Source organism: Enoplosus armatus, chromosome 3 (genome assembly GCF_043641665.1).
Source record: "Enoplosus armatus isolate fEnoArm2 chromosome 3, fEnoArm2.hap1, whole genome shotgun sequence".
Lineage (NCBI taxonomy): Eukaryota > Metazoa > Chordata > Actinopteri > Centrarchiformes > Enoplosidae > Enoplosus > Enoplosus armatus.
The window spans coordinates 26,907,950-26,919,319 of NC_092182.1; the positions used below are offsets into that span (position 1 = coordinate 26,907,950).

An 11,370-nucleotide genomic window follows, 5' to 3' on the forward strand; every position below is an offset into this window, starting at 1 on the left:
ATACAGTCCCTCATGGCTCAGCAAAAAAGTCCTTCGAAATCTGTTCAGGGATCATAACATTTCTTGTAAATAAAAGAAATAATAATAATAAGAGTGTTCCATCTTTACAAAACCCTACCGCACCACATATACACATTCATAAAAGCATTAGCTTGAATAACTGGGTCTCTCTTTGTTTTTCTGATGAAGACAAAAATCTACACAAAGCAGCTCTTAACTTTTTGTTTTATTAAATCTTTAAGTCATCTTACAAATTAAGACCAACTTAAACACAGAAAGTTCACATTCTCCAGTAAATAACATTTTGTAAAAATAAAATAACATCAACAAGTTTTTTTTTTAACAATAACCCAAATTCCTGAAAGTCAGTTGATGAACTATTTAATAATAATAAACAGTGATCACACAAACATGACACGTAGGAGATTCCATGTCTGCACGTTGTCCGGCTGAAGAAACAATGCCAACTGAAATGAGCAGTACACAAAAACACACACTTAAAATGAAAACACATGTATCAAAATAATTGATCACGGTCAATCGTTATTGCTTCAGTGACAGCAGCAAAAATCAGTTTTCAATGCCTGCTGCACTGCTGCTCCACGCTGAGGAGGAATTATTAGGAAAGCCCTGTTCAGTGATGAAAAACTACTGTACAGCAGCGCAATCCATCACAAACATAACTACATTAACACATTACGTAAATAATACAATTAGTATTAACTCGATCTAATTCGTTTTAATTAAAACAGTCTATATACAAATCTACATATCTGAAACAAAAAGCTGTTTATTGTAAAAAATCTACAGTGTGAGGAGGAACTCCTCTGTTGTGAAGAACTTCATGTAATAAAGAAATTCATTTTAAGTGAATGACGGCGCTGCAAAATGTAAACGCTAATTCTTTAAACAGACACGACAAACAGCATCTTCTTGTTTATTTGTGCTGAGAACAATATTTTCCACCTGCATCGCCTCAAAGCCCTTCAGTTTCTACATGTGCACCAAATATCCCGGAAATGTAATGAGATACAGCACCGGGAATCTCGTCTTCTCACTGCTTCTATTTACAAGCTTTGTTCCCTGCAGTGACAGCGCTTTCAAACAGGCTCGTGTGTACCTTTATTAACACTTATTTTAAGTCACTGGAGATATTATGTTTGTTTTAAAGTGTGATTGTAAACGTTAAGGCAGAATGATCAAGGCACATGTTATATACACTATAATACAGGAGTGTTATCTCATCCGAGCACGACTGTTAGAATCAAAAGAAAGAAGAAGTTTTCTTTACATACATAAAACATATCAACAGATTCCTGACACTGCTATTTCATTCATTCAGAAAAGAAAACTCTCTTCTTTACTTTGTTTGTATCAAATAACATACAAAAGTAAAAATCGGAGTCTAACTGAGACGTCAGCGTGTAAATATCCTGGCCGTTTGTTTTGACTTGTGCACTTTTTCGGTCAAAATTGTAATTAATAAAAAGTATAAATGAAAGTTTTATTAACGGCACACGAGTGATTTTCACAGATCAATTTCAATGTGTGATCTTTTTCATGATGGATCAAATTTTTTCCATGTGTTTTGTAAACAGCCCTTCTGTACTTTTAAAAAGGCTCCTCACATGATAGAAGAGGCAAAATGGTTTCAAGGATGACAGAAGAAGAAGGAGCCTCTGAGCCAACATGGCTGTCACGGCTGATTTCTGCCGGGCATCACTGACCTGTGGAAGGAGAAGAAGGACCGACCACTTTATAAAAACCACCAGAGTCGGTGGATTGTAATCATGTAATAAGAGACACAGGAAGAGTTCAGAGGAGAAAGTTGAAACCAGTCTGATCTCCCAGTCTAATTGGTGGTCTTGAGCTCGAAGCGGCTGTACACCTGCTTGGATTTCATCTTGTTGTATTGGTTCACCAGGTCCAGCTTGCTGTGGCCCAGCGTCATTCGTTTCTGGTCCTGCCGGCTCATCAACACGGCCGGAGAGAGCGGGGGCGGTGGGCTCTGCTGGCTCTCCGGCTCAGTTTGAGAGAGGTCCGGTCCCCCCCAGGACGTGGTGCCGTGAGGGGACGGTGAATTCCGGAAGTTGAAGGTGTCTTTGTCTTTGCTGGAGGGGGGCAGGAAGAGGTCTGTGAGTTTGTTGAGGAATTGGTTGGAGGGAGTCCTCTGCTTTGGGGTGAGTTTGCTGTCATTGACCGGGGAGGGTGCCTGGGTCTTGGGGTTCAGGTTTGAGTTGGGGGTGCCGGGGACCAGCCCGGCGCCGTGGAACGTACTCGGTTTGTGGTCGTACAAACCCAAAGCCTGGAACTTGGAGGAGGTGCCGCCTATATTTGACCGCATGACGTCCACCGGGTTGGGCTTGTTCCAGTCGATGCCCATTTGCTGACCGTAGGCCGGCGGTGGTCGTTCCATAGCTGGGCTGTGATTGGTTCCTCCGTTAGCGGAGAGTCGTGGTCCTGGTGCGATGTGGCTCTGAGGTGTCGGGGTTTGCCCTCCACCTCTCCTCTCAGGGCTCAGGTGAGCGTTGTTGTTGGGCTCCTTCTTGTCCTGAGTGACCTTGTAGACGGTCTTAGGGGTCATCCCAGGTGCAGCCTTCACACTGGACACGCTGTTACTTGATTGGCTGCTGGAGTTTTCAGAGCACACCCTCTGCCTGCTGGAGGAGGAAGTAAAGATTAGCACACAACATGAAGTCCAGATAATCTATTCAATCTATTAATAGAGAGACGATGTCTGTATTTAAACAGACAGCTTCTCAAATTTGAGGATTTGCTGCTTCTTCTTGTTTTACAAGTTTACAACAAACAAACAAAAACGCCTTGTAAGTAGACTCCAGCTTCGTACCTGTCAGCGAGTAAATCCAGGCCCATGACCGGGCCGAGCCCCATGCCCATGCCGGGGGCCATCATGGCCGGGTATGACGGGTAGTAGGGCAGCCCCTCCTCCTCTGGGTTGAAGAAGCAGTCGATGATCTGCGAGTCGGCGTACAGACAGCGGAACTCCCGGTCGAAGCTGTCGGCGATGCGACCTGAGAAATGCATCACCATGTTGCTGTGCACCTGAGCCGACAGCCAGGTGAAACTAGACAGGAGACAAAACACCAGAGTGTGAAACCTTGGAGATTTACTGTCGCTGGAACAGTATTTTGAAGGCCTCCCTGGTTAAAATGATCTAACCAGAGGCCGTCATGTGAGCTTGAATTCTCTGTTACTGTGTGTGTTTGTTTTGTGTGTGTGTGTACATGCTGGGACAGCAGTGCAAACAATATAAGAGAAAGAGGGACAGGAAAAATGATCAGCTATCGTAATTACATACGCAGGAGCGACTTAAAATGAATGTTTCAATAATCAAGGTACAACAACAAAAATAACAAGAAGAATTAATTATTCAACCACATCTGCTTCAAAAATGTGTTTATAAAAGCTAATGTGCTCATTATGTTGTTCAGTTCTCACATTTCCCCCACGCTGAGTGTTAAAACGTGTTAATCAGGCACAACTGACCAACTGCAGCAAGATGGGAAACAGGAAATGACATCACCTATGAAGGTGACCCTCCTGCTGTATACTGAGCAGGAACGGTGTTTATCAAGCGTGTGGCATGTTCTTAAAAACTAGGAATGATGAAACACAAGATTGGCTGCCATCAGCTGTCTTCGTGTAAACAATCTCCACTTCTAGCTGATAAAACTGCACATCAGCCTCAACAATTTCCTGAACAGTGCTGAGTCACCGTGGTGACTCAGCGGCTTATCTGCCAGCAGCAGACATCAGGTCTCAGAGGGACAGGATCATACCAATGCCTGAGGACTTTTGGGACATTTAGTGTCCTTATTGGCAGCTGAAAACAGCCCTGCGTTAAAACAATGTTATAACAACCGGTGAGACCAGTTTGAGTAACAGATTAGAAGCCAAAGCACTGCACAACAGTTTTTACACACTCAGACAGAAATGTGAATATGCCGTTCAGATTAGTCCTCGACCAATAATGTGCGCTTGCATGTATTTGATTGGCCAACGCAGCACCTTGCAGCATGAGATCCCGTTGGTTGCACCATGTGGAGGGACTCACATGGCGAAATAGAAGTTATAACTATAACGACATGTTTGTCTTCACTTTGAGCCTGTTTCTACAGGTGAGTACTGAGGACTGTGAGCTCATGGTGGACCAGGACATTATGACTGAGTGACTCAGTGACCTTGACCTTTGACCTTTGACCACCAAATTCTAATCAGTATTAGTTTGTGCCCTTCCCTAATTCCCTTCAGGCGGTCCTGACATATCACGTTCACGGGAATGTGATGGACGGAGGGACAGCCTGAAAACATGATGCCTCCGGTTATCGCTGGGGCCTCGACAATGGGATCGTGCCTTGATCGCGCCTTGATCGTGCCTTGGTCGTGCCTTGGTCGTGCCTTGATCGTGCCTTGGTCGTGCCTTGATCGTGCCTTGGTCGTGCCTTGATCGTGCCTTGAAAATGACAGATTTGAGATGGAGAACTAAATGGAGACACCGTCCCGGAGAGCGTCTCCACTCAGCAGGTGTTGAACTGAGAAAAACAAATCTCTAATCCTCCGAGCGTTTTTAACAACCTCATGAAAGCGTCTTCAATAATCTCTGCAGAGATGATGCCACATGCAAAACAAAATCAGGCGGTTAAAAACACATTCTTTTCTGAATTGAAATCATGTTGAAGCTGAGCTGTGTGTTCTACAGCCACCAAATAAAACTCTGAGGAACCTGCAGGACAACTTTCCTCACTGATAAATCACTCACTGCTCAGATATGTTGGACACGTTTCACCTGAAGTTAAATTCCTGGTCAGAGCACGCCTTCACATCGTAAAGTTTGTTTTCCTCAGAGGAGGAGAGACTCTTACAGCCCATAATCGTACATGACCAGGCCTGCAATAAGGCTGTGTTTGAATCCATTATCACTTCACCACAGAAGTCATATAAATTATACCTGGGTCATATTTCCACATGTCAAGATAAGCTCGGTGCACCGTCACCCGCCGTTTCCTGAAACAGTTGACAGTTATCACTGCGTTAACGGTCACCAGTTGTATAATCATAAAAAGTAAATTCACATTATAATCATATTATATTTATTTGTTATCAATTCTAACAATGTGTTTTAACTGTGTTTTACAGTATTGTCTTGTGTTTATTTTATTTGTTTTTATTTGTTTTTAATATTTATTCATTTCATCTCAAATTACTGGAGTTTTTATTTGTTTTATCATAAAATCGAATTATTTTATATTTTGTGGGTTTTAATTTGTGTTAAGTTATATGAGTTATGTGAGTTATATAATAATACTAATAATTATTATCATTTTTATTCGCCTCAACATGTACGTGCCCACAGGAGGACTTATAATTGTTGACCAATACATTACACTTTATATCACTTTACAACTACATTATAGAGAGTTGTAAATCATTTATTACATGTTAATAAAGCGCTTATAAATGCTAAATAGGAAGCGCTAAAGTAAAGTGTTACTCAAAGACTACGCCTGCATGTATGCAGTGTTTCTTTCTTTTGGATTAACAGATAAAAACTTCCATTATTCCACTAATTATCAGTGAATCAGAGTTTATCATTTCCTTCTCACATAAGCGTATCTGTGTTAAGTGTACTGCATGGGGCACTCCCCAGGTATCAAAGGTTTTAATATCAGAGCTACGAGGAGGGACGGAGAGGTGATAAGACCACATTTGCCTTGACTGAGGCACTTGGCACCTGTCCTGGACCTCGCCCTTCATTCCACACTCAGCAGGTCTGAATGCCACACATTCAGCTGCCACACACCTGAAACTGAACTCAGACCATGAATACAAACTCTGCAGCGCAGCCATCGGGTCGAACCTGAGATAACTACAGTTTGCTGCGTGTGTCCCTGACTGTAGCATCAAGTTGGACTTGACTGTTCTGCCCAAGTTCCAGGGAGGCTTTTCGTCTTTCCTCATCTTTTCACACAACTCTAATCTAAGAACGTCACTGATGATGTGAATGTTCATCTTCTGACTTCACACGCGTAGGCTACTACAGCTGAATATTCATGCATCATTTTGAGGCAAACAGACTTAACAGCCAGTGTGAAAGAGCCCCAGATATCACTATAATATCAGTCTAAAAATGAAATCACATGCTGCAGTGATATCATGCACCGTCTGCTGGTCAGCAACAGTAAACCAGTTAGATGCAGCCAGAAGACACAAACGGACTCCACGAGAAGCTCCACGAGAAGCTCCACGAGAAGCTCCACAAGAAGCTCCACCAGAAGCTCCACCAGAAGCTCCACCAGAAGCTCCACGACAAGCTCCACCAGAAGCTCCACCAGAAGCTCCACCAGAAGCTCCACGAGAAGCTCCACCAGAAGCTCCACCAGAAGCTCCACCAGAAGCTCCACAAGAAGCTCCACCAGAAGCTCCACCAGAAGCTCCACCAGAAGCTCCACCAGAAGCTCCAGACGTTTACACAGAAGGGAAGAGTCCACTTCAAAATGTCAAATAGTAAACATGAGATATGGTGCTTTCATAAAGTTAAAAAACAACTACTATTAATGGGAACAGCCTTTGGTTTGATAACTGAGGCTTACTATTACAACATGAAGTGCAGAAGTCCTTATCAACACTCCCTCTCTCTCTCCTGCTCCGTGACACTAAGGTGTTAAAACCCCCAGAGTTTAACAGCACTGTTTGTCTTGCAGCTTCACTGGTACATTACACACACACACACACACACACACCAGGAGAGTGTGTGTGTGTAAAGAGCAAACAGCAAAAGAAAATGGAGCTGACTCTGAAAAACAATCATTAGTTGCAGCCCTGAAATCTAATCCTGTTTTTCATGAATCAGACTGTAAAAGATGAAAAGTGCAAGAAAAGCAGACGTTTCTCGTGGAATTCGTTTTGCTTCTTTGACTCTACACTGAAATCTGCTCTCGCTCAACATGCCTCTGTAGTTCAGAGCTGTCATTCTCATTTACTTGTTGAGTGCGTAGCGGTAATGGCAGGTATCACTCAGATATTCTCACACCAGTTTCAGATATTATCAACAGCTCCTCGCTAGCAGCAGCACAGTCGCTTCTCTTGTTGCACAGCTCAACCACACGGACATCTGCAAACTCATTACGGCCTCTGAGCTCAGCCGGCTTCCTCCTATAATCCACTGATAGTGCTGCTCATCAGGAAGCATGCAAAGTAAATGTCAGACTGCTAACTGTGAGCAGTCCACGCGCTCTGCTGGTGCTATTTACATGTTCATATGTGTCGTACTGACTGTGTGTTTGCTTTAGCAGTCTGAAGAGTCCACCTACACGTCTTCTTACAGCTACAGATCGTCAATCTGTGATCTTTTTCTTCTTCTTCCAGACTTTCTCAAATTACTGCAACACTAAAACAAAATATATGATAAACGCCACTTTTAAAAGGGGTAAAACAGCAATTTAGCAATGAGTCGGATATAAAAAAAAGACGTTGAAATGTATGCAGCAGAGGCCGAGATGCCCTGACTTTTAGTCCCCAGCATGGGTCAAACTCCAAACACACCGGATCCTACATTTCCCAAAATGCATCTTTCATTATACCTTCCCTGACGTGTGTCAAACTTTCCCAGTTTGCAAAGCAGGGCTTCTGTTATAAAGCTCATAGAGTCTGTTTTCACAGGCTGAGTGGTGCTAATCATGACTACTGAACTAAAAGCGCCCCTTTATAACATATAACTTATAGCTAGATACCGCTGTCTCGTGGATATGTGGTAGCTAAGCTAGCAGCGATTGCTATGGATACTGCAGGGCGCTATAAGCTGTGCTCCTGCGCTAGCTAACTCTTTTTTCTTCCACTGATCCATGCACAGCCAGTGTGTGTGTGTGTGTGTGTGTGTGTGTGTGTGTGTGTGTGTGTGTGTGTGTGTGTGTGTGTGTGTGTGTGTGTGTGTTCCTAACCTGTATGACCCGGCGATGACCTCTTCACAGTCGATGATCATGAACTTCTCCAGGACCTGACCGGTGAATTTCTTGCCGCTCTTGGTGCAGTATGTGTCCCCACACGTACTGCGGATACGCATGTTCTGCACACAAACACACAAACACACATCCTACTGTTAGAAACACAACACAGGCCCACAGACTGTATTTAGTATGATACATACTATAGTTACAGCTGCTGACATAAAGATGCGTCACAACCATCCGACGGAAACAGTGGCTGAAACATGCAGGTCCTCTAATAACTGCATTAAGTGAATTTTAGTTATTCCTTAATCCCAAACATGTAATCGTTTCCTTCGACTTCTATGATATTAAACTGAATATTTGGGGGTTTTAGATTGTTGCTCAGACAAAACAAAACATTTGTATATTCCAGTTTGGGCTTTCGGGAGATTGTGAAGCACATTTTCAAGCACAGGTAAGTACGTATCTACAAACACTGAGCTCTGAGCAGCCGGACCTCTCGGAGTTCTGTGAAGTGAATTATTGCTAAATGAACTTTGAAAATGCAAATGAGCTCCGTGAATAACAAGTTTGATAATTATTCAACATGTGAGGAATACTTTAGAGGAAACAAAGCTAGAAACATACAGCAGATGGGCAAATACGTTTCCTACTGAGTTCAGTTATTTCGTTTTCAGCAAATGTTGCAACCATGTTGGTGTTTTGCATGTTTATTTTCTTGCTTTCGGTCAGTTCATTTCGGTGCATTCTTAAAATGAACATGATGGTTCATCACTGTTAACATGTGGTCTGTTTTAAGGTTGAAATGATGAAGCAGCTAAACAAGCGGCTCCTGCCCCCGTCCCCCTCTAACACACACTACAGATCCTGCTAGTCTCTCCGTTCCTCTCCTCCAACACTCCGCTGTCACTTCTAGAAGCAAATCTAGCTAACTAAGATATCTAAATCAAGCCATCAAACAGTGACCAGAACCAAAATGGTGGACCGATCTGCATTGAAATGTTCTATATGTATTCGTGACCGTGACATTCAGCCTCGGTGAAGCTCAGCTGGGCAGCTGAAGTGAAGCTTCGTCTGGTTTGGACAGATTTACGGGTTCTGGCCAGTCGCAAAGGATGGCATCATTTCAACATCTAGCTGCACAAGCTTCATAATATCATCTTCCGTCTCTGGTTGTATTTTCCTCTGATCTGAAGTTATAGAAGCAGGAAATGAGCAGATCTTTACTGTCTCTGCACCTGAGGTTGAACTCAGTCAGTGTGAGCCCGCATGTCTGTCTCGGTTACAAGAAACTTCAGCCTACGTTTGTCCAGTGCGGTCAGCACTTACGCTCAGGTGTGAGTTCTGAATATCGAGTGCCGAGCACATTTCCGTGAAGTAGTCGAGGTTTTTCTCGTCCAGCAGGATGTAGACGGGGACCCGGCGCTTGTTGGACGCCTCCATGAGATCACAGAGCAGGTCCACGTCTGTAAACACGTCCATCACCAGCGCTATCACCTGGAGCAACAGGGAGACATGGGACACGTTAGCATGCAGCGTCTCAAGACGGCTTCCTCGCAGCACTGACACTTATATGTAGTGTTTCATATTTCATTCAATAATGTTTCAAACAAAACACCCTTTAAAGTCAGACCACGGGTGCAGAGGAGTCACCTTTGTTATATAAGTAATAGACGGGTTTAATTACACATTTATGACTCTTATACAAAAATAAGATAATTACAGCTTCAAAAACTACAACTGGTCTCTGAGGTTTGGCACCATGGCTGATTAACCTGTTCTGGTGTCCTGGGGGCAAAACATTTCTGTCATAGCTCCAAGTTTTCATAAAGTGCAGTGAACACTGTAGATGGCAGATTTATTGTATTTTGCACAGAGATCCAGAAACCAGCCGGCACTCCCACACTGGAATACTACCCTGGTTTTCTGTATGACAGTTTGTATAAAAACACAACTTTATTTCGGGAAAATGCACCATGCGAACAACTAAAACAACAAAGGTCATGGAATAGTGCAGGACCCGGTCAACTTGCATGAAATCAAATCAATCAAACATTAAAACGGGGGCTTTTTGGGCCCCTGGAGGTGTACAAACGTTTGACACTAACTTAATTTAACATAAATAGTGAACGTCTCACATGCAGTGAAAAGGGCCCTCCACATGGTTTGTGTTATGCAACATTGCCCACAGACATATGCACATAAGCGTGCAAATGAATAACACACACTTGAAATGACTGAAAGCACTTCAGACACAGTTTTATGCCCTTTAACATTTAACTTTAAAAGAAGCAACAGAAAAAAAGTATTTATCTCAGCAGTGATCAGTTGGTCTTTTCCAAATGAATTACGACATACTGTCAGTACAGTAACGACTTTACTGTCAGGTGAGTCCTGTGCTAATGTGAGAGCTACAATATGATGGTGGTCTCTCCATTTCTGAGAAAAATGAAGCTGGTTAAACTTGCGGAGTCTCCTTTATTTTACAGCACAGAAGCTCATTTATTGCTGTAGTTAAGTGACTGATGAACTGCATCCAGCGTCACTGGATCTCAAACCTGCTGACTCTGCACAAATGTGTGAGAAAGAGGTCAAAGTTACTGAGAGAAAACTGCATATCCTATTTGTTGTATTTCGACGTTGCATAGAACACTTAACGCAGCGACTTGAACAGTTTAAATTTCTGTCAGCAACAGACTCAGAGAACAGGAATATAAAACAAGTCTGTTTATTCATAGAGAAGACAGAAGTGTCTGCGGCGAGGTGACTCATGCAACATGTGCTGGACTGTCTGCCAATAAACCAGCTATGTTTCAGCTGATCTGTGGTCAGCGTAGCGATCATGAGACTAACAGTTGTATATTACACAGCTGATAACTACTGAACAACTTGAAACTGATAAGAAATTCGTTGCTTTCATGTTGTTTTTACAGCATCCAAAGAGGCCGTCATGCTCGTGGATGGATCACTGAACGGGCCTCCCGGGGACAGGTCCAGGGGCCCGAGGGGTGGGGGCCCCGGCTGGGTCAGAAACCTCTGTTTGAAGGGACTGTTAACATTTCTTGTGGGAAAGTCAATCAGATTACTGCAGACAAACGCAAAATTTACCACAAAGAGATGCAAAACAACAAAAAGACGCGTTTTGCGTCTCTTCCAGTCGGGGTGTCTCGCTCCTCTAAAGGAGGGGTGGGGGACATCGGTGCCCAGGGGCCCACTGTCTATTAATCCGTCCACGCTCACTCCATGAGGCCGCTGATTAGATGCGTGATCCGAGGTCAACGTCTAACCGAGTGACAGCCGCCGGCCTCGGAGCTGATCGAACATGACAGCAGCAGGAGGACGGACCTGCTCAGACCTGCTGCAAGCAAACCAAGTGGAAACCACTGGAGGGGGGAATGAATGC

General features: G+C 43.5%; 1 protein-coding gene across 2 annotated transcripts in view; it reads right to left on the reverse strand.

Annotated features, from left to right (window-relative positions):
- Positions 1 to 208: 208 nt before the first annotated feature.
- Positions 209 to 11,370, reverse strand: part of fam83c (family with sequence similarity 83 member C) — a 13,518-nt gene continuing 2,356 nt past the window's right edge. The window contains exons 2-5 of one of the 2 annotated variants that reach the window (XM_070902524.1): positions 9,297 to 9,464; positions 7,959 to 8,083; positions 2,849 to 3,085; positions 209 to 2,657 (exon numbers count right to left, since the gene is read on the reverse strand). In XM_070902524.1, coding sequence (XP_070758625.1) covers positions 1,853 to 2,657; positions 2,849 to 3,085; positions 7,959 to 8,083; positions 9,297 to 9,464 — 1,335 coding nt within the window. In that variant the 3' untranslated portion in view covers positions 209 to 1,852. Of the gene's footprint in view, positions 2,661 to 2,848; positions 3,086 to 7,958; positions 8,084 to 9,296; positions 9,465 to 11,370 lie in introns of both variants that reach the window. The other variant, XM_070902523.1, reaches the window with a different exon arrangement.